The 24,242-nt window shown below is 42.0% G+C and overlaps 1 protein-coding gene across 2 annotated transcripts; it reads right to left on the minus strand.

Moving 5' to 3' along the window:
• Positions 1–1,532: 1,532 nt before the first annotated feature.
• ZFYVE1 (zinc finger FYVE-type containing 1) lies at positions 1,533–23,870 on the minus strand. Of its 2 annotated transcripts, none has more exons than XM_048486605.1 (12): positions 23,634–23,870; positions 21,730–22,569; positions 17,425–17,929; positions 12,868–13,082; positions 9,335–9,441; positions 8,093–8,201; positions 7,563–7,660; positions 7,337–7,454; positions 6,216–6,386; positions 3,984–4,164; positions 2,485–2,598; positions 1,533–1,818 (listed from the first exon to the last, which is right to left on the minus strand). In XM_048486605.1, exons 2-12 carry the CDS (start codon positions 22,219–22,221, stop codon positions 1,586–1,588), a joined length of 2,343 nt encoding a protein of 780 aa, XP_048342562.1. In that variant the 5' UTR covers positions 22,222–22,569; positions 23,634–23,870; the 3' UTR covers positions 1,533–1,585. The 2 variants fall into 2 exon arrangements, with proteins under 2 accessions (XP_048342562.1, XP_048342563.1); XM_048486606.1 differs by lacking the exon at positions 23,634–23,870 and adding an exon at positions 23,420–23,539.
• Between the last annotated feature and the right edge of the window lie 372 nt (positions 23,871–24,242).

Genomic DNA, 24,242 nt, shown 5'->3' on the forward strand with positions numbered 1-24,242 from the left:
ACAGGCACCACATATTGCCCATGGGGATGGGGGGTCCAATAACCCCAGGGTCAGCATGTGGGAGGAGCGGGTAGGGATGATTTTGCACCCCCCACCAGTGCACCCAGGGTCATTTGACCCCCCTGTTCTCATGGGTGGTATGCCCCTGTCCCCAGACACCAACTTGGGCCCAGCAAGGAGGGCAGTGTAAAGCCATTTTCTACATCAGGCCTGGCACAAGCCTTCATCTTCCCCTGTTCACCCTCTCCCACCCCCCAAACACCATCCCAGGCCCAGCAGGGAGGGTACCCTCCATGCCAGGCTTGGCACAAGCCTCCACTTTCCCCACCCAACCTCTCTCACCCACCAACACCAACCTGGCCCCGGTGGGGAGGGGAGGCTTGCCACATGCCTCCTCCTCCCCCCATCTACCCTCTCTCACACACACCCAAACACCAATCTGGACCAGTAACTCAGCAACAGCAGCAAAGTAAAAGATGCATGGGTGGATAAGAGAAGGGACAGGGGGAAGGAGAAGACAAACAAGCAGGAAAAGTAACCTCCCCCCCATCTAGAGCCCATTTTATTAAAGCATAAAATGGGTTTTACTGCTAGTTTGTTTTATATTCAGCATAAATGGCACTGTTAAAACAATAAAAATGCACAAAAAAATGAATGACTTTGACTGGCTACAAAGAGAAAAACAGTATTTCATCCTCTACTCTGAAAGAGGAACTAATTTACAATTGATTCATGAATACAGAGAAATCAGAAGTAATCAACTAAACTGGAAGTAAAAGGGACAGCAGCCCTAAGAAACCACAGAAGTGCTTCGATCGCTCACTTACAACTATCTCACATTTCAACTGCATTTTAAGTTTCAAAAATGGCGAAAACCAAGGTCTGAAAAAAGACAGAAAAGTAACACTGAAAATACATGAATGCCACAGATCGCCCATGGTTTTGTCTCGACCGTCTGCTAAAACTGAACAAGCAAATAATGGCAATTCCAGATAGATGGTACCATCCAAAGGCAGCTGGAGTAAAATAAATACGGGCGATGAATTTGCAGGGGCAAGTCCTAGGACTCCCTATTCAAATGCAGGGACCACCTCACTTCTCACAATATGAAACTGTAAGCAACAAAATGCTTCACACAAAGAATTCAAAGGCACTCAAGAGGCTATGTGTTTGACCCATTACACTTCATAAAATAGTTCCATTCACATTTGTTTTACTGTAAATAATCAATGTTTCATCCGCCAGCTCCATTCTCAGCATACTAAATTATATAATAGATATAGAGATACATTTAACCGGTATATAATACAATGGATTTGGGATTTCTCATTTTTTTGCAAGCTTCTCCACACTTACCCACCTTTAACTTTCAATATCAGTTTGAAAACAAACCCTGTTGGGCCTGTTCAAATGAGCTATATAGTAATCTTATTGAAAACAGCACGTGAAAAGAGAGCAGGAGTTCAGAAGCATGCACTCTGACTGTAAAAGGTTAAAAAAGGGTTCTTTTGTTGTTGTTGTTGTTGTAGTAGTACTAACCCTGAGAAGCTAACATAGTATGGAGAGCCCAGAGAAGAATCTGAGGTTAAAGGTCACCGGGCTTTTTATTGCAATTAAAGCAGACTCTGACAGGATGATCCCAACCACGGGAGGGGACTGCTCTGCGCTCATGGGAGCACTCATCACAGAAACCTTGGCCACAGGCACGGCAGTGGTGTTTGGACATCTTGATGTTGAATTCCTTCTGGCAGTTGTGGCAATGTAAGATTTCATGGTCGGGCACCCAGTAAGCAGGTCTAGCAGCATCCTTCATGAGACCTGCAGAGGGTTATAAAAATCCACCATGCTCTGACCATTATTAATAGAATGGAAAAAGGATTACAAAACCCTCTGCCATTTCCAATAACTTCATGAAGGGAAGGATTAAGATCTATAAGGTTCAGATAATGCTCACTCTGGGTTTTTTAAAAAAATTAATGAACAAATTGACATTAGGCAGCACTCATGCAGATCTCAAACTGCCGCTGTCTTGAGGTAAGCACACTGCAACCATAACCCACCTAATACACAGCTGCATGGAAGATGCTCATCCTACTTGGCTGCAATACCTACCAATTCCACAACCATGTTGTTAGAACAGTTAACACAAATCTGTCTCATCCTACTGGCTCCTTCCTTCCCAGGATGTTATTGATTTGATGTTATTGCTGTACTGTACTCAAATGCCAAACTACAGTTGTATCTGCGTGGGAAAGAAGTTCCCATGCACCTGTGTCTACAGGAGACCAGCATTTAAGAGCTGTTATGAATGTAAGATGTGCATCCAAGGACAACCCAAACCATGGAGAAAAAGCACACCACTCACAGAACCCTGACAGGAGTATCTCCTTACCTCACTCAGTGTTACTTCTCTAAAAACCCAACTCTGCATCTACCTTTTGAACTGCGGCCAGACAGTTCTAAACAGAGCAAGTCAACACTTACCTAGTGGGATGTCAATGGCAGTCACAACAGCCCCAAGAGTGTTCTGCACAGCTTCACCAACCTTCCTGGCTATCACTGTGCCCCCTTCCTCATCTGTTGGAGCCTCGGGCACATCTGTGTGATACATATTGATGTTCAGAGCCAAAGGCACAAGTTCAGCCAGCTAACTTCACAGTTTAGAAAGAAACTAATGTCCCCAAATGAAAGTGCTAGTCAGCAGCAGCCAGTGGTTAATATTGCAGGAGGATAATGATATATAAATGTGTAACTCCAAAGGAACTGCCCTGTTGAAGTAGAGACTTTATCAACTGAAAAGCCTCCTTGGGGCTGCTTTCATATAAATGTTTCTCAGCTTTTACTGGATTTGTTTGTTTTCAGAATCCTTACAATGCCATCCTCCAATCATCTACGTTCCACGTTTCCCCCATCTTGGACAAATTCAAGAAAAAACCAGGCCAAGTGCATTAACATCTTTCTGGATGGGGAGGTACACGTTTTCAGAGACCTCATCTACATTTAAAAGACACTAATATTCTGCCTTCCTTCCTAGACCTTAGGAATTTTCCAAGTAGCCAGATAGACAAGACATAGGGTAATATCCTCCCAGCAGTTTAATAAATGTACACCCTTGGATCTAAACTGAAAGCATGAATATCAGATTGATTATCCTGAGTTAACTGGTTCGTACATATATGTGAGATTGAACAGAAGTTAAAGTGAGCTGAATGTATGGAAGGTAATCCATCAAAACCAGGAGCTCTTGAATCACGTTTCATCTCAAACTAAGAAACTATATAAATAAGAATTGACCCATTAATATAGGAAAAAGGAAAAACTGAATTCACTGTAGGACCACAGTAATCCTCAGATGAAAGCATGTGGTTAGTAGTACCTTTGAGATTTCTTGCACACTATATTTGTGAATTCAGGTTACCAACCCTGGAACAGCCTTGTTATCCTCTATGTTAAATGATTTTGTCCTTCATCTTGAATCATATTCAAGCTTCCCCTACATCTGCTTTGAAGTACCATGTTACATAACTGGACCAACCTACTGCTACAGCAAATATATTTGTAAATAATGGGCATTTATATTAGTATTCTCTAGACTCTAGAGACATTAAATAGGAACGGAATGTTACCTTACATCTGTGGAATAAATCCATTTACTTTAGAATACACTGAAGGAGATTTTTTAAAAATTAGAATTCTGGCTGAACTCAATGTATAGCAGCTTCCTTTCAGAAAAGATATTTATAGCCTAATAAACTGAAAAATTTTGAAACTAGGTTATTCATAAATCTTTGTTACAGCCTGTGTTCTACTTCTTTATTATTCTGCTGTGCACTGTGCCTCAAATTTGTGGTTTCAGTTAAGAGCACCTAGAGGACCAGGTGGGACATGACAAGAGCAGCAATGAAAAGACTCAGCATTACCCTCACAGAAGGCTGTAGGAGCCTTCTTGAGTCACACACTTACTATGGTCATAACTGGATTACCTAATTGAATGCCCCCGTTGTCATGGCAGCTGTCACACACTCGCACAGGTGTGGGTCCCCAGCCCCGCTCTGGGACAGGGCGAGTCTTGGATGAACAGCCATCACAGAAACCTTCACCACATGACCGACAATGGTGTTTGGTGTCATTATCTTTAAATGATATGCCACATTTTTTGCAGTTCTGAAAACAACAACAAAAACCTGTTGAGTTATCTTCTTGTTTGGCTTATAAGAGAAAGCAAAGAAAGGAGATGGGGTAGTTTCAGGCTCAAATTGACCAATGCAATGATGTCTATAATGCCTGTAGAACCATGGTAGGCAAAAAGATCTCCCTAAAGACAAACAGGCCTGCTCTGAAAATACCAATAACTTGGGCTTTTGGGAGATTTTTTTTTTTTTTTTTGGGGGGGGGGGGGTTAGGACATGTGAATGGATGATTAGTATTTATTTCAGTCCCAGATGTTACCTCTTTGGATGTAACTGCCACAAGGCCCAGCATTTAGCAACTATTCTGGAAGGGTCCACAGTATAGCTGCTGGCTCTGGGTTTGGCACCATGTCCAATGGTACCTGGCAGGAGTCTGCACATTTTGCAATTCAGCAAGCTGAATGCAACCACATATGGTGACTCATCTGAGATTTACTGTTTGCCTGGGAGTTGAAAATCAGGGGATAGCCAAGCTCTGACTATGGCACAGGGCATAGTTGGTGGGATGTTGTTCAGGCCTGATATGTAGTGCTAGCAAGTGCCACATATGCAGGACCTCTACTCACAAGTCCACCCACCAATTCAGTAGATGCCATGATTCCATTTTTTGTGGGGAAAATTTTAAAATCAAAATATAGTACTGGGAATAAAAATTTACCACTGCAGCTTTTCTAGTTGGTATAGTTGAAGCTCATAATTGTGTAAACTTAGTGTTTCCAACCTACTCAATTTCCAGTTCACTAAACCTGAACAAGAAGAGACACATTCACCATCACTGTCAACATACAGAATCAGAACCCAAGGGTTCAGATTTGTCTATATACACCAATGTTGGATCATGGAGACCAGTCCCTACAGGCTCATGGAAGTTAGTCCTTCTAGCAGTCACTGGAGAAAGGCAGACAAATCATTTACAACATAGAAACAACAGACCAAGGAAAGGAGATCTAGATAGGATGTTTCATGATAAAGTTAAAAAAGGTTACTATAGCAGAGCCTCATAATTCAGCAATATTGGTCACCCAGCATCTGATTCACTAGCATGAGATTCCATAATATTCTCTCCCCCATGACCCCCCACATTCTGCCTCTCCCCAGTCCCAGAATACAAGAGAGAGCTAGAATTGTCCTGATCTCCTTCCCAGCTCAGGAAGACATGGAGAGCCACAAGTGATAGGCAACTGCTACTGGAGCTGAGCTGTTTCTCCAGAGCATCACAAATGGTGGCTGATCACTTTCAAAAGTAAAGGTTTACTCCTGGGAACAGGAAAGAGAAACCAGACCAGCAGGTAACCTCAGAAGGATTAAGAACATAAGAAGAGTCCTGCCAGACGAGACCAGTGTCCATTTAGTCAAGCATCCTGTCTCACACACAATGGCCAACTAGTTTCTGCTAAAGAGAGACACCATTGGCTTGTATGTTCTCTTGATAAAAAGGAAAAGTTAAAAGTCGGTGAACTTCTGGCTCGGTCCAATTGAAAAACATACAGGTCTGCTAGGAATAATACTGCCTTTTGTTTCTTCTACAGCAGGAGGAAAAGACAAGCAGCCAATACCTCAGGATTTACCCAGCTACCCAAATGCACCAAGACTGGCAGGACACTCCTTTTATTCCTCTCGCTGTACTACATAAGACAGAGCATCTACTCTAGAGGTAACAAGCTGGATTGTTTTCCCTAGTCCTGCCTATCCAGGAAGGAAGGAAGGAAGTGGCCACCAGAATGTAACTTTAGAGACAGCATGCCAAGATGTTTTTTTCACTCTATGGGAAACAAAGGGGAATGAGAGTACTTATATGGGAAGTTGCATACAGGACTGTCTTGTTTGGGCATTTTTACTCTCCCCAGGCAAGCAGTTATCTGCAAGCCTACAAAACACTGAGGACAACAGACTTCTAGCTCACAAAAGATCGCCATCAAATCAAACCATAATTTTTATCCTTTTGGGACACGAACAAGTTGTGGGAAGTCTTGCAAACATGGACAGATTTTTGCTCAGCATGCAAGTACAGTGGCTGTTAGATACCAGAATCTGGGAATTGGGTTTCCAGTACGCTGGGGCAATTTGGTCAGTCAGCCAAGATGTCACAGCTTTTGTGGGTCCCAGGCTCAGCTCAGATACTGACTGCGCCATGAAGTTCATCCCATCTATGAGGCGCTGGGCAGCATTGTTGTTGTCCTTCAGAAATCCATCCGTCTGCAACAAAATGGACATTTGGTACTATCACATGAGTGCCTTTCTGCTATGCCACCCTCCATTAAAAAGCAAACACAGGAAGATGAATGCCATCCTACAGAGACCAGGGATGGTTTGCTAGTGCAACCAGATAGAAATACCATCCTTGATAAAAAGACTCTCACTGCTAATCGTGACCTTTTGCAACACGATGCAAGTTTCTTTTAAGGACTTCAAAACAGTGGCTGTATCTGAGGAAATCAAAGGTTGCAACCTATTCTGTGCTCATTTGACTGGATTCTAACTGCCACAAACTGAAGGAGATTGTGGAGGGACTTTTCCTCACTGTTCCAAAAATCCTTTGCTGAGGACTGAGGGATTCTCCATAAGAATATGCCATTCAGCAGGGGGGGGGGGGGGGGGGGGGGGGCTGCACTAAAAAGTGGAGAAACAAGTGGAATTAGTGTCCCTTGCATGAGTTGAGCAATCCTTAAGCCAAGTTTGCTCCCCTGTGGATGAGTAAGGAATGGTGATTTTTATTCAATTCCTCCTCCTTACTGCAGCCACCATGCCAAGCTACACTGTACAAAATTTCGGGGAACACAGGGACAAGATCTGCTTCTGCAAGCTCCTTTCACTTGTAACAGTGCAGATCCAGCCTACTCTTCTCTCTGCTTTGGAATCCATGTCCAAGGCACAAAAGGTTGGGTTCTAAAGAGGCAGCAAGAAGAATATGTAATATACCACATACATTGGGAAACCGAGTCTTGTTAGGTTTTCTAATCCATGTTTCAAAGTGCGACTAAGCTTCTAAACACTCCCTTTGCTGTGTCTCTTGTTTTGTCCCTATAACAATTCTGGAGTGGCATTTTTTAATACTGAATGGACAGAAAACTTATCATTATGACAGTTTGAACACTTTCCTTTCTGTGAGCGTAGGGAAGACCACCAGTCCACACAAACAGACTTACTCCTGGCCAGACGTGCACAATTTCTGTCCTCACCACGGTGTCCACAGGATCTTGGTTGCCAAACCAGTACTGTCTGCTGCGGTACACAACTCCACAGGTAGGGCACTCTATCACATAGCTGTAGGCAGGAAAAAGAGACAATCACTCAAGCATGCCCCAACAAGTGATAAGAACAGGAGTTCATAAAGGAAAGAAGACAACAATTCTTCTGCACTCCCATACTTACCCTGACCAGGCATATTTTGCAAGACCCATCCAAGGAGAATCTGTGGAAGCAGATGTTTTTGGCACCACCCTAACCTCATTACCACGTTCATAACAGGCCTGGAATGGGAGAGATCCATTAAAATTCATGTCCCAAAGAACAGTTTTTGTGTGTACATGAAGAGAAAGCTTGTTTCCCAAGAAACTATTTTCCAAATACAGGTAAATTGGAAATCCCATGATGTGAATATTTGTATGAAATCATTGAAGGGAAAAAAAGCAGCACATTTGCCAATCCTCAGTACAAGATAGAAGCTGCCTAGCTTGCTACCCATCAAGAGCTCAATACTTCATAGGAGTTTCTTCTTGTCTACTTAAGACTGCAGAAATGGGGGGGGGGGTTTCCAAGAACTTCACAGGCTGCAATGTATAGCTGAAGGACCACAATCAGTTTGGTGCCTTACGAGTTGTACTTGTCTGCTGTAGCTCATGTATAAGCTGCATCTCCCAATTCCTGCACTTACTCTACTCTATTTTGCTTACTCTACTGACCTTGCAGGTAAACACTCTGTTATCATATTGATGGGTATATCGACAGCGACTCTTGGCTATATGAGGAACTCCTTCTTTTGCATGGTTCATGCTGTTCTTACATCCACATCTGGAATTTCAAAATCAAGCAAAGAAAAGTTCAGAGAAAAGGTTTGATACCAGCAACACAAATCTCAATACAAAATCAGTGACTTGGGGAGAGCCAATTTACAGTTTCCTACTGTCACTGAGTCAATAAGCCTGTGTGTATGAGACAGAGAGAGAATCAAATAGATAACATCAAGCATGAAAAGAGGAAAACATATTCACACTCATTCAGAATGAGAGCAGAAAGCAGTGCCCTCATTTGGCACTGGCTTTCAGACATGGTCACATAGTATGAGCCAGTTGATTCCATGGCATTTTGGCATCATCATGCTTATTATTTGATCCCCAATTAGGGGGGATCATGTTCAACAAAGAAGCAGTTCCTCTTTTGTAGAATATAAGACACAGAAGCAGCTGCTGGTAAGCACTGAATAGTTAAAGGGAAAGGAGGAAGGAAGGTTTTGGAGGGGAGTGTCAGGAACATTTCATTTCTTCCCTCTATTCACCAAAGAATAAACTGTTCACAAGCAAACATTTGGTGCAGCCTTATTTCTCACTGTTTGAACTTTGCATAAATCTTTTATTTTTCAAGCATTCTTTAGAAAACATACATTTCAAAAATTACATGGACTCTGCATCTTCCAACAACACTAGCAACAAAGCATGCAGAAATTTGCTTGAAAAGCGAGCTTTCTCAATAATGCTTCCAAAGTACAGTTTGAGGATGTGATGCAGCAACATCCCTGAAGCCAACCAGATCTGAGTTTGGTCAATGCTGAATGGAAGACCACCTGGGAAACCCACTTGTACTGTCTTGGATTTCATGAGAGAATTTCTACTCTATTTCTGTTTATTCATTTACATTTATACACTGAATAAAGTCAGGACATACATGTAATAAATAAGATATAAAATGTCAGAATCCAATTAATTGTTTTGGAATGTCTGTTGCAGGTATCCCTGTGACCCATTTCTGCCTGAATGGTTTGCTAAGTAAAAGCAATTTTGAATGTACACTTTAAGAGGCTATGGCAGAGTATGTATCAAAACTGGACAATGTCCTTGACGCTATAACCCTTACAGTACAATGAACTGCATACTCTGATGCCATAGACTTTATTCAAAAAGGTCACTGATGGATCTGCATCCACCTACCCACAGCTGAGACACATTGAGGAACAGGTGAAATATTCGTCTGGAAAGAAGGAGCTATGAGCCATTTGATCATCTGGGATCTCACCACTGAATCGATCACTCAGTGCCTGCAGGAAAGTGCAATAGAAGCCACAACATCAAATCCAACTTTAGTTTTTGTAGAAAGATAGATAAAAATGAAATGCTTCCTGTAAGACTGGTAATTCTTCCATTAATGCTTTCTGGGCTACCCTTCCAGATGTATTTATTGAAAACATTTGAACCCTACCTTTTGATATACGATATCTTACAGAACCCCATATTTAATTCTGAACCAGAACCTTGGTGCATGGATTGTTAAACCCAAACACTGTGGAGATGTTTGTACAATCATTCCCACCCCTTAAATAATCACTAGACACAGTGTGAAACAGACTTTTCTCTGTGATACACCTTTGAAGATGTCAGCCACAGATGCAGGCGAAACATTCGGAACAAGATCTACCAGACCACAGCCACACAGCCCGGAAAACCCACCACAACCAAATTTTAAAATGTTTTAATGTTATGGTCTCAGAGGAACTATCCCTGTCCACCCCCACCTCTCCCCCACCAGGGCTGTGTGCTTCTCCCATATGTGGCCTTTCTGTGGGCAGCCTTAAATCCCATGTCTGTGTTGGTCTGGAAGCCACTAGGTCCTGGTTTCCGCCTCGCCTCTCTAGTTGATGGTAAATATAGGGAGGCCAGGGGAACAGGCTGCAACCCAAGAAAATGGGTAGGCAGGAGAGGAGGAATGGGAACTGCTGCTGCTGTCCCCTTACCACTATGTGAGGAAGGTGGGCAGAGCCAGAGGGGGATTGGGAGCATGAACCACTGCAGAACCCCATCCCCCACAGCTTGAGTCATGCAGGTAGAGGCAGTGAGAGCAGCGCTCCAAGTAGGCAGGTGGGCAGGCTGGTGGCCCAGAAGGTGAGTGGGGAGGATGGAATACCATCCCACAAGTCTCACAGGTTCCTGACCTATAAAATTGATCAGTGGAGGAGCAGATGGCAGAATATGACTATCCTGCAGTCCTGGAGAAGGCAGTAACAATTGCTGTTGCTCCCAAGGCTGTAGAAAGATTTCCAGTTCCTTGGCATCAGAATTAAATATTTAAGGGGAGGATCAGGCTTTTAAGTAGCTGAGAATGTCTGTCTGTGTTGCTCATCCATTCAAATTCTCCAGCAAAACAACAATGGCAAATGACAAAGTCTTAGTTCCATACTAGATTGGTGATTACAATATTTTTCCACCATGTGACAGGAAAGATATGATTAAAAAATACCTTTGATTTTGATTTGATCTTAACACTGAATCAAGTGAATTCATAACAGGTATAAATTATGGGTGGAAAGGTACCACTGGGTGGACATTAGGAAAAAAAATGACAGTCAGAATAGTTTAGAAGTGGAATTGGCTGCGGTTGGGAAATGGTAAACTTCCCCTCACTGGCAGTCTTCAAGCAGCAGTTGGACAGACACTGGTCAAGGATGCTTTAGGCCAGTGACGGCGAACCTTTTCGAGACCGAGTGCCCACATTGCAACCCAAAACCCACTTATTTATCGCAAAGTGCCAACACGGCAATTTAACCTGAATACTGAGGTTTTAGTTTAGAAAAAATGGTTGGCTCCAAGGCGTGCGTTACTCGGGAGTAAGCTTGGTGGTAGTCGGTGGCTTTGCTTTGAAGCAACGGTGGAACTTTTCCAATGGGCGAATCACTACCCTAGGAGGCTTTACTCAGAAGCAAGCCCCATTGCCAGCAAACAAGCTTACTCCCAGGCAAAGGAGCGCACTTTAGTTCTTCGCATGAAAATCAGTTTAACAGCATTTAACAGGGTTATCTACACTGCTTCCCCAAAACTAGGTTTAATGCTAATAATCTTAGGTTTAATGCTAATAATCGAGCCCAGCAGCCCAGGCCAGCCTAGAGGTGTGTGTGGGTGGGGGGCGACTCTGTTTGCGAGTGCCCACAGAGAGGGCTCTGAGTGCCATCTCTGGCACCCGTGCCATAGGTTCGCCATCACTGCTTTAGGCTGATCCTGTATTGAGCAGGAGGTTCGACTAGACAGCCTACATGACCTTCCAGTTTTATGAGTCTATGATTCAATATGATTTTTTAATATTTGTTTTATCTCCCCCTACTGATGCTTACAAATAAATAGAACTTATATATATTCTCTTACACAATACTAAGTATATTCACCTTAAAAAAGATTAATCACAACTTCCAATTTCCAAGTTCATATTATCTTGACAATGGCATTCAGTCATTGGTTGTTTCATAAAATCAACAACAACCTTTTAAAATGAAACAAAATTTCCAGAGAAATCACCCCCTTACAAGTATAGCCACTCCCTAATGCACAGTTATTAAAGCCTCTAAAGTCATTTTGGATTTCAAACTCTACATGAAGACATGGTGTATGATTAGGACAGACCCCTTGTCTTCTCCCACTAAAAAATTACATGTTATGGTTAAAAAAAGTGTATACCACAATCATCCATACATAGATATTCCACACATGGATACGGAATAGTACTAGGAAGAGTGAATATAACCTTGAGCTGATTTTGTCAATTCTTGAGGTAACTGTGTGGGGGTTATAGAAAAGAATTAGTGAAAACCAAAGCTGAATGTGGAAGTAATGACAACACAGTGAGCACGAGAGTAAAGACAGAGAGAATTTAAAACTTCTCCTTCTCCCAAAGAAAAAATACGTCTTTGTCCTTGACTGAAAATACACAAAATACTGTTCATGTACCTTCTCTATCAGCTATTTAAATGCTAACATTTTCCCCTCAAGAGTTGTGCTCTAGACTGCCACTGGTTCCAGGTGTCACATCTTTGCTATCTACAGACAAAAAGCATTTTCCCATTTAAGGAATCTGAGAAAATCAAGGTGTGTCAAAAGAATGGGCTGTTGCTTGGAGACCTTATTTTTACTCTCAGTTACCCTGGCAACAACACAGGCGTTACCACTGTACAACAATGGCTTTGTCCTGGTTTGATTATGTATTTCACAGTTCATGGGTTATTGTCATCACTAGAACCAAGCCTAGGAGACAGCTTCTGAGTTAAATAATCTATAAAAATTAGATTTATTGGGAAAATGTACATGGGTAATGTACATGATCCAAAGTTTTTTCTATCCTAGATCCTTTATCAACTGGATCCTTTATCAACTGGAATGGGTATGCAAGTGGAACAATACACTTACCATAGAAGTATCAAAAGTAAACATCAGTGGTGAACCAGCACACAGCCTAGATTCTTTAAAACCAATTTTCAAACAAGTTTTCCCCAGTTTAGATTGGTTAGGATCTGTGAGTGCAAGGTCTGTATGTGATCCTGCCTTAATATCATCCAGTGCCTCATAACAATAACACAAGCTATCTGCCACCAGTACACCAACTGGCATACATAAATAATGTAGGAGCTAAGGATTCAGCCCCAGAAAGGGAGTCTGGATAGTTTCTACTAATCAACAGCAGTGATCCATAATTCCTAATTCACCTTGAGTGCTTTGTAGATAACTCCAGGAGGCCGGGGAGAACGGGTTGTATTATTTTCTAGTTGCTGCTCCACAGCATGCCTGAGTCCAGAGAAGTCTGTTGGAGGGTTGTAAGTCCTTGTTCCTTTGTAATGGATTGAGCTGAAGGCTTCAGGGAAGAGGCCTAGTTTCCGAAACCGATCCTGGACAAGTTTCTCAGGCACCTCAGAAGAATGATCTAAGTATATTGAACAATAAGCAGTATTTGAACAACGGCTTATTAAACTACACCATTCTTACAACTGATACAGACTTTTGGTAATCTATTAAGAGCAAGTTACATGATTAAAAATGAGATAGCCAAATTTGAAGTGAAAAATTATTTTTAAGGACTTTTTCCATTGTTAGGTTACACACACACACACACACACACACACACACACACACACACTCCCTTGCGTGCTTCTCCCTCGCCCCTCTCCCTGTTGCCGGCTACTTCCCACTTCTTATTCTGCCAAATCATTTCCACCACACTACAAAGTCCCACTGTGGAACAGCCTTTACTGTCGGGAAGTTTATTCAAGACGCTTCTTTAACACTTCGCCTTTTGTATGTTGATATCTTGATCTATCAATAGATTGACAGATCAATCGATGTGTATTGATCTATTGATTTATATTTATAAATTGATATATCTATTGAAAAGATTAAAGATAAAAATTAAAGCTTATATAAAAAATTAAAGCATGCATGTGTAATAGAGAACCCGCAAAACATTGCCCCCCCCCCCCAGCAAAAAGCCAGCTGATGGGTAATGCCTGCCCTGCTGCAAACAGGGCAGTGGGTAATAATGCCAAACATATCCCGAAACAAAGACTCCCCAGCTAATCTCTTTGAAGTTGCGGGAACCTCGCTGTGCGTACTTGGCCAAAGAATGAAATCTGCACTGGCCTAAGGACAGCTGCCACCAGCACCCCATAAAGTTTTAACCTGCATATTGTTTCAATCTTAGCTGGGCAAAGGATAGACATGTTGGTCTGCAGTTGAAATCAAGGTTGCACTTACCTGTAATTATTGTTCATCAAGTGTTTTCTGTGCAGCGTCAATACTCAGCCTGTGCACTGATCCCATAATGGTCTGCATCTAAAAAACTGGCAGACGTTGGAACAACGCTTCAGGATTAGAGATAACGCAAGCACTCTGTAGACAACAACAAGATTTTCAGTGTATAAACTTTAAGAATCAAAGCTCCCTTTGGGTTTCTGACAAGGGGAGTTTTGACTCCTGAAACCTTACACCTGCAAAATTTTGTTGGTCTCTAAAGTGGAAGTGGATTGCAATCTTGTTGAACTTCTCTTGTTGATGAATTGTTGTTGTGGTTTTGTGTCCTTACAAATCTTGTTGCTTCGTTAGCCACCTTGCATCTGAGGCACTAAGGTGGGATATCAATATTTTCAATGAACAATTAACTAGTTCTTTTTGAGTGGAGATATAAGTGTAAAGGTGTATCTCAGAAACAACAGGACCAGACATTTATATATATTTTTAATGAACGCAAAGAATGCCTCTGAATTCCTTTTAGATCAGGACAACAGATCAATATAATATTATAACAAAAGAGATCTAGCAATTACTGATTATAGTAAAAACCCTAATAATACCCTCCTGTGGCACAAGGGGGAGGGGCAGCAGTTATGGAAAGTTGAGGCCAAAAAAAAGTATTGATGAGGGTAGAAGTTGAAAAATGTGCACCTTCCTGTATACTTTGTGTACAAACAAAAGATCATATCAATTTATTTATGAGATTTATAACCTCTCATAAATCAGTCAGGCTTACGAGTGGTCACAGTTAAAGACATTGTTTCCCTTAGCAGACAGTGGGAATGGGCAGAAGGGGGGCTGTGGTGATGGAATAGCTAATCAGAATACAGGAAAAATTGGATGTTTGTGATTGAGTAGCTATGTTTGCACTGTAAAAAAAATAGCGAGTTTGTGAGAAGGGACAGAAAGAAAACGGATTGTTCTCCCCTCCACCCGGCCTCAACTTCAATTCCTTCACAGAAAACAGGCACCCACGCAAAGAACAAAACTGGAATAAAATGGACCTAGATTCAAAAATAATGGACGTTACCTGTTATTATTATGCTGTGCGGAATCCACCTAGGTTTTTAAAAAAACAGGAATATAATTTCATATCTGGGGTTTCCTTAACATACAAATCACTTCTGAACATATCTTCCAATTGGAAAAAGGAACTCAGGGGGAGAAAAAATTTCCTTTAGAAACACTTGCTGGGCGAAAGATGCCAGAAGATGGGGAGACAAACCGAAATAAAGATTTTCTTTTAATGTGAAACTGAATTCTGCATTCTGGATTACATCATCTTCTGCCTAGCCTCACTCTGCATTTAGTAGTGGAAAGTGATTTTATTTCCTGGTATAGCTTCATGAAAATTTTCAAAATTACTTTGTATCAATCTTTTTTTTAATCAAAAGCTGTTCTTGCAATAGTCATCAAAAGAGTAAGAAATTCATTTTTAAATGGTGATTTTGAGGTAGTTTCAAGCAGCAATGAGAACTGGACACAAAATTTGCCATTGTTCGCTATATAGGGACTTTTTTCACACATATACTTCTAATTACCTTTTTTTATATACTGGCTTCTGCATCTTGGTCAGTTTCTTGAGTCACCATTAGAGTTTCCAGCTGGTCTGGAGAAAAGTGTCTTGTCCTTTTAATAGAATCTTAATATGTGGAAATGGGAAGTTGAAGCTTTTCATAGCATGTACTATCTCATCAAGAGACAAGACATTTTTTTTCTCCAGGCCTCTTGGAAACCCTGGTCCCCTACTGATATCATCCAATGTTACTAATTACCCTTAGCTAAGCACTTTACATTTCAGCAGAAATGTATCAAAATAACTCCCTTCATATACGACCAGTATAAAGTTTGCAGATTTACATATTTTGCTTATTTTACATGATCTGTTTGGCTTCTGCTGGACCTAGGGAGAGGCAATGAGTCATAGGCCAATTACGCACAGCAAGGTTCCCATGACTTCATGGAGAATTGGCCAGGGCGTCTTTGTTTTGGGGCATGTTCAGCATTATTACCCACCAGCCTGTTTGCAGCAGGACAGGCATTACCCATCAGCTGACTTTTGATTTGCGGGTGAGGGGGGCAAAGTTCCACAGGTTTAATTTTTAATATAACATTTAAGTTTGATCTTTAATCTCATCAATAGATTGATATATCAATTTATCTATAATCTATAAATCAACGTACTAAAGGCGAACTAAAGCCCCCCCCCCTTCCAACTAATGGGACTCGCCGTTCCTCCCTCCTAGGGAGGATTCTTAAAAGTGGGGTTGCTGGACGCCTCTTACGTTTATCGCTGCTTTAAATTGTTTTAACTAGTGTTTTAGCTGTATTTTATGTTGTACACTGCCCAGAGCCCCTTGGGGATGGGGCGGTATAAAAATCTAAATAATAAATAAATAAATTAAAGAAAAATCTTGAATACGTCATCTATACACTTTGCCCAAACACTGATTGTCTTTTACGGTGGGAAGTGAAAGAGATGTAAAGGCAGCGTGCAAACTGCAAAACAAGGTGAACTGCAGTTTGCTAAGCTGCCATGGTTCATGGTCATCTGTCTCCCAGTGTGCTGTAAACCCAAGCATCAATACAGATGGGCTTTTCCCGATGTGGTCTGGAATCACTGATTGCTTGTGTAAAAAACCAAGAGGCTGGGGACATCCCAGTTTGTTGATCAAATGCAGGGGCAAATCAGGTGTTTGGACTGATCCACTAGTCTTATTATTTTTACATCTTTTCATTTCAGTATCAATCTATCGATATGGTTATTTTTTTTTTAATCTAAAGATCTAAAGATATGCCGGAGTGGGGAGGCCACAGGCAACAGAAATTATTTGGCAGGCAAGTAGTCGCCATCAGGGAGGAGGGCGAGGGGGGAAGCCTGCAAAGCAGCAAGAGGAAACGGGGTGGGGGGGTTGTGTGTGTGTGTAAGACTAGATGGCCTGGCTCTGGGTAGAGGAAAGAGGTCCAGAGGTTTCCTGCTCTGGCAGCGAAGCAAAATTAAAATCATGCTATAAGTATATTTGCTTGCAGTAGAGAGAGTGGAAAATAAAAGTGGGTCTAGAGAAAATACATCAGTACAAGAAATCTTGCCACGGTGGACATTCACATCCACCACACAGCAAACACCTTGTGCATAATTAGCCATACATGGTCAAGAACCCCTAACACTGCAAATCCTAGTCAGAATTCTGAAATCTCACAATGGAGATTTATTTACCCAATGCTAGATTTGTACAACATGAACCTAATTTTGGGCAGAATCAGTAGTGGAGCTATAAGGAGATGGTGTGTGTGTGCGTGCTGTGCACTGGGCGTGCACCAGTGGCAGCAGAAAATCACCTTTCCACTTTTGCAACATAAACAGTGAAAGCTCCCAGGACTAAAACTCATATCTTTCATATGGCAACTCTAAGCAATACTTGCCATACTACAGATTCATCCCAAATTATTCAAATTCCACCAGATATTCATCTACTCACCAGCACCCAGTAACTGTGTGTATACAGTCTCATGGAAGATAATGACTCCAGGACCCAGAGTTGATAAGGGAACATCCAGACCACAACGGGCTGTGGTCGCTTTCAGTTCTTTGGTGAAATGTTTCAGGTATGCCTCAGAGGCATCACCAAGAAATTTAAAAAGATCATTGTGAAGTCTGTCAGCATGTGTTCGATAGATGATAACATCTGAAATGGCCAATACCTTCAGAAGCAGCCGTGTCCTCTGACTGAGGTTCACTGTGGCTCCAAGAAGACCCTCTGTGTCAATTGCCACCATTTTGTGGACAGGGTCATAGGCTGCCCAGACTCCTACTGTACAGGACTCCTGAGCTGGAGATGTTTTAAAAACCTCTCGGCCATAGAAGAAAGTGTGGTTAAGGGTATGGGATTTGCCATCCCCAGTGTTCCCAAAAATAGAGACAACCTTGAGATGCTGGTCAGGTTTGCAGTCCAGTTTTCGGATGAATTCTTCTTCATTTGCCACCTAGCAACATAGGAAAAGGACGATATTAGAATTTTGAAACCGTAAGAGCCAAACCATGAAGCTGTGCAACTCCATATACATAACTTGTAACCCTAACGGAAACTATAACACTCAATGTTCAGCAAAAGTTCAGTGAAAGAGAGTTTCATGACACCTTCAGAGAGTGCCCCCCTCTTTCCTCCTTTTTTTTGACTCTGCTTTGTATTCAACACATTACCATCAAAACCCCATTCTGGGCCCATTACAAAGATAGCAATAAACAACTTCTCAGTACGTATGGCCTATATATATATATATTAAAAAGCTTCCTTGAAATGTGCCCAGAAAGCCATAAAAGGCTCACTCGGCCACATTTACAGCCTTTGAGTCAATGAATAAAATCATATGCAGCACATTCCAAAGATCAGCCTTCGAAGTAAGAAAATGTACAGTTGACAGCTACAGCTAAATCAGAAAGAAGTGTTCACAGCCATTCCCTGTAGACAAGCAACTCTAGTCCCAGCAGTGCGTTCAGAAGAATCTCAGAGATGAGAACCAAGGAGTAGCTGCTTCCAAGCCACAGCTCCTAAGCCAGGGAGGCGGCCGCCACCACAGCCTCATTTAAGCTCAAGTTCTACCAATTCAGTCACTGGCAGTTTTCCATCTTCAGTCAGTCATTGAAAAAATATCAAGATCTTGAATTAGCACATTCAACTCAAGACATATTTGTCCCATGCAGAATTTTCCACAGAAACAACTGGTTTTGGTAGAGAAAAAAATGTACATTTCCCTTATTCTTCCCTCGTCAAAAGGCAGCAATATTTTAAAAGAATCTATTTCTACCCTCAGTATTATGAGTCCAAACTGTATTTTCCTTTTGTCCTATAAAGTACACTTCCAGTAAAAATCTCTAGTCTGCAGACTAGAAGGTGAATACTCACATGAAACAGAATTTGCTGAAAGAGGTCTGTAATGATAAAATGAATTGTACCAGTTGAGTCTGCAAGTGTGTGTGGGAGGGTTGTGTTGTTGTTTTACAATCCCTTGCATAAAATAGTCCCTGCAAACAGAAAACTAGAAAAACAGAAAAAAGACCCCTGAACTCAAGGACAGATTGATAATGTCCACCAGGAGGCTCATGCCCCCCTTACCACTGGCTTTACCCGACCACAACAGGCACAAGTTTAAGAGACAATTGATTGGGCTTCTCAGCATCCAGGATTCTGTCAACATCGGCCTGTGAGAGTCAGCTGAAGTAGCCCAATACAGGACCTGAAGATAGCCAAGGGGCCTCCTGTTCGCTCACTGTATCAATATTGTTGGGGAGGTCTTGGTGAAGAGGCAAGACTTTAGCAACAAAATAGCTTGCACAGTTAAACACTTCTAGCCCATTCACTTAACACGGTGTAACTTTACTTAGGACTGCACTGTTAACATTACTAGCAGGGCTCCTGTATATTTAACAACTGCACAGCAGCCAGAATTGAGAAGGTGAAGCTTTTCCTGGTATAGTACTGGAATAGAAAAGCTTCACTAGCTAACTTTCTGCCTATTTTACAGCCTTCAGGCCAATTCCGCACAGCACAGGCAGAGCGGGTTGCAGTCAGGACAAAGTAACCCACTCTCCTGTTTTTGCGTTTGCACGCCTCAATGGAGGCAGAGAACGGCGCCTGTGGAAACAATGCGGGTTGCTGTCATGCCTTCGCACAGAGGCAACTCTTTTTTTTTACTTACTTCCCTCTGCTGTGTAACTATGCGGGCAGGCAGGCATGGACCCCCACAGCCATGCTGACGTCTCGCAATGCCACAAAATGTCCCTGTGACCACACAGCTGCAAGGCGGGGACTTTAAGAAAAGGGGAAAGATGGCTAATTAAAGTGCTTTCCAGCCAGCCGTTTGCTTGCAAGTGGCTGCGACCCGGGTTTAAACAAAAGACTCGTGGATAGCGCAGTTCTCAAAAAACCCATTTCGGGGGACTTGACACGGGGCAGCCTTGTTTAGAGGCAGGATCCATGCGAAGTTCCCCCCACACCCGAAAAGGGGTTTTTTCCGTACCCAGCCCGGGTTTATTGGCCCGTGCAGAAGGGGCCTCACAGTAGTATATGCCTATTTCTGCCTATTTTACAGCCTTCAGAGCTCCAAAGAGAAAATATAAGCAAATGCTGATGCAAGAAACCATGTCAGAATTTGCTCTTGCTGCACTGAAGCTGTTTAAGAGATCCAACTTCCAATTTGTGAACTAGCATAACAGATGCACTATAGTCATGATAGACAGCTGGCTGGCAACATTACAGTCACATGGAAACTGTAGATAGCCTAATAACCAAGGAACTGGATGGAGTTCTTCTCTTTATGTGCGCCAAAATCAACCTATTTGTTGCACAAAACACTGGGGTTTTTAAAAAATTGTTTATTTGTGTGCAATAGTTTTTAAAAAGGAAGCTGCAGAAAGGACAAAAATGTACCAGTATGTGTATTTTTTTGTCTTCATTGCATCAGAAAAATTATCCTTTATCTGGATTTTCCTCTTGAAACATTAAAAAGATATAAAAATAGAATTACTAAAGTCCAAGTTGTTGAAACTTGACAAGTGTCTGATGACAGATCCACTGCTATTCATAAACCATAACCCTTTTATTCTTAAGCAGTCCTGTTTAAAACCAGAATAACTACTCCAGCTTACGTAAATTCATCTCCATCCAGGGTTAAGAAAACTCATCCACTGGTTTGCCCAATAAGGGGGTAAAGGGAGGGAATCAGGAGGATGTATAAACAGTTTTCAGTTTTTATTAAGGTTGCCATCTTACAAGTCCTTTGCCTTTCACAGCAGCCTTGCATCCAGAAATGTACTAGCTTGAAGCTCTTCCTATTTTTTTATCTCCAAGAGGACAAACATTTGAAAAATGTCTGCATGTCAGGCTGTTCCAGAGGCACAAATTAGGACAACGGGGATGGGGGGGGGAGAAGGAGAGGGGGGAGCAGCAATCTTCACTGCCAATCAAGCCACTCAGGAATAATAATCAGGTGCGCTACATTCCAGTCTCTTGCCACAACAAGCAGACAACACTTCCTTCTCAGTGTGTGTATTTAACTTTATGACACTATTTTGCACTGCCTTTTGTAAACTTATCTATGTAAAGTATTTGTATATCGGGTTTCAACTATAACACCTCCATGGGCAATAGTCTTAGTAGCAGACTACAAAAGAATAGAACCACCTTTCTTCGCTAGCCCATTGATTTTTTTTCACCAATTCATCTTATTGTCAGGAGATGTCAACGAATTTTCTAGCACTGAATCAATGTCTGCTTCTGAGAAACTCAAGAAAAGGTCAAGCTTTGCAGTTAATGTCATAGAATAGCATGAATTATTGGCTCTGACATTTCCAAGTTTACAGATGTAATATGTTGGTAGGTACAATGCATGCTTACTTGGGTTTACTTTTATGTCTCTGGTTTATGGGGTTATATTGAGAATAAAATATTATTGTGGTAGAATCCAACACTCTCCATAGTACAACGGTTGTGGGAGCAAAGGAAAAAACCCTTCACCCTTCTAATTTCTATTTAAGAATATATATGGAACAGCGAATAACAGCTTGACTTAGTGGAATCTAGCAGACTTTGGAACTTGGTCAGGTGAAGGTAAAGGCCACAAAGAAAATCATTGACATTATCATTGCGTTCTCCTCAAGGCAGGGCTGATGTGGGCCTTTAGGCAAACCAAGAATAACTGATTAGCCTACCAGTAATATCAGAGTAGCCTATGTTCCCTCCCCACACACACATACACAAATGTTCAAAGCTCACAGCAGTGCTTACCTGGATCTCTTCTGTTTCATCTACCAAAAGGAAGCTTACAACATTTTCTGTCATCTTCTTTCTCTTGGCTTCTTCATCCATCCCCTCTTCCTCCTCTTGGGGTTTGCCACCATGGTATACAGTAATGGGGTGCTTCCGCTTGTTTCCACCAGCATGAGTCCTCTTCTGACACTCAACACATAGATTAGTTTTGCAGGCCTGGCACCGAACTACTGCTCTCTGTCTGGAACTTGTGGTATTGTTCTGCATGATATTTCCACTGGCACCTTTGCAAGAGTCACAGTATGGGACATGGCCAGCTTTAATACGGATCCGTTCATGATTTCGTAGTCTTTCTTGCCTGTGCAGTTCTTCTTCACACCGCTGGCACTGCAGACTTCCACACTCATCACACTCAAAAGTTGCCTCATCTGCTCCACTGCAAGCATAGCTTTCCTGGCACAAAAGGGCTGTATTTAATCCCTTGTCCACTGTTGGAGGCTGGGCACTCATTTTCAGCAGTCAACTATTGGCTTTATGCAACCAGTTTATTTTTTAGCAGATTTGCACATTGACTTTCCAATAGACTAAAATTAGTCTTTGTCTTAACATGAAGGATACCCTACTAAGGCAGTTTCTCTGTTCCAGTATGTATATATTAATCTCAATTTTCCTACAGTTTTTTCATGATATGCAAAGTGAATTTTCCCCCTAAAACAAATGCAAACACTGCAGCTTCATACAATAGGACCAATACTGACCGCACTAATTTCTAGGTTAAAAATTACAACCAAGTCAGATTTGTATAAAAAAGGCAACAAATGTTTCCAGAATACCACTTAGATTTCTTCTCTGAGGGACCTAAAAGAAAGAGATAGAAAAATTATAAAGAAAACTGCAAACACAGCAAACACAAGACAACGTTACAAGATCCTCTACTTTCCTCCCACAGTGAAATTCCTCCTTTAAAAAAATAAAGAACTTGCAGGCAGTTCTGAGATCAGCTTTTTCCAAAACAAGACATTTATTTTTGTTCTTAAAGAAATGCTGCCTCATTCAAGGGCTCTATTTTAACTGCACATATTTTATAAGACAGAGAGATCCTCACACAACGTACTTGTAGAGGGGTTTTTTCCCCCAAAAAACTAATTGCTGTCTGGCCTGATACTATGTCACTTTGCTCAGGCTTACTCCTAAGTACACGTATATAAGATTGCAGCTTTTACGTCATTACAATTCATTTTTCACAAACAAATCTGATCAGGGTATTTCACTCCAACACTTATTATTTAACAGGCTGCTAAAACCCTAGAAACTAACAAGCAGTTGGTTTTCCAGTGGTGACCTCCCTCTTTACCTGCTCATTACAAAATCATTTGACACTTATTATAAACTGTTAAATCCACTTTCGAAAGCAAGAGGGAAAGGTTACAGTAACAGCATTTATTTACTTTGTAACTCGACTGCCCCCCCCCCCTTCCGAGACAAGACCTTTTCCTGAACCACATCGAACATCTCTTATTGCTACAATCAGGACAGATAATGTACATTATAGCCGCTGAAGTGAAAGCTAATTTACGTTACTTTAGACCAACATAAGAAAATACTGATTTATGTTACACAGTATTGCTACAGCAATGCTTTCCATAAACAACAACATTGTTAGTGGAGGACGGATGGACAAAACAATAAAGTATGCCTAGAAACAAACCGGGTCGCCGATAAAAGAGACACAAATAGTTCAACCCATTGTTTACAAAACAGCAGACATCTTCCTCTTCCTCCTCCTTCCTGCAAGTCTAAGTGACTAAGGAATCAGATCATAGTCTCCTCCTCCTGTTAGTTGGAAAGGAGGGGAATCGGTCTTTTCCCCTCCCGCAGGATTAGGGCATGACTCTCGACATGCCTAAGCTCCCCACACAAACCTGGCACCCCCAGCGGGCATCTGAGCCAGTCCCCTGCCTGTCGTCTCCTTCTCCCCCCCTTGTTGTCAGTACTGATCAGCTGATGGCTGGGAACTTCAGGGTTATTTTTTTTCTCAGCTAAAACAGGAAAATGAGTGGTCGAGTGGGAAAGGAGGCAGGGACGGCGAGAGGCATGGTGGGATTTGTAGTGTTCCCACTGCAGTGCTTGAATGTTTTCAGCCCAGGAGCTGGACTACATGTCCCCCACTGCATAGCAGGAAGTAAAGCCGAACGCGCAGCATCCTGGGCGATGTAGTTTCAAAATCCCTGACCATTTAGCATCAACCGGCTGGAGAAAAAAAAATGGGTTGGGAGGAAAGGAGAGTGCGGGTGATATTATGGTTGAAATGTGTCTTGTAGGGTTGCCACTCCTCCCTCCCTTCAGGTAGTGGCTGGGGATCTCCTAGAATTATACCTGATCTTCAAGCCACATAGATAAACTTACCAAGAGAAAAAATGAACGCTTTAGAAGGTGGAGTCGATGGCATTTTACTTCCTCGAAGTCCCCCCCCCAAACCCCAGCGTCATCAGGCTCCATCCCCAAAATCTCCAGGTATTTCCCAACCCAGC

This window comes from Sphaerodactylus townsendi, linkage group LG02 (genome assembly GCF_021028975.2).
Source record: "Sphaerodactylus townsendi isolate TG3544 linkage group LG02, MPM_Stown_v2.3, whole genome shotgun sequence".
Taxonomy (NCBI): Eukaryota; Metazoa; Chordata; class Lepidosauria; order Squamata; family Sphaerodactylidae; genus Sphaerodactylus; species Sphaerodactylus townsendi.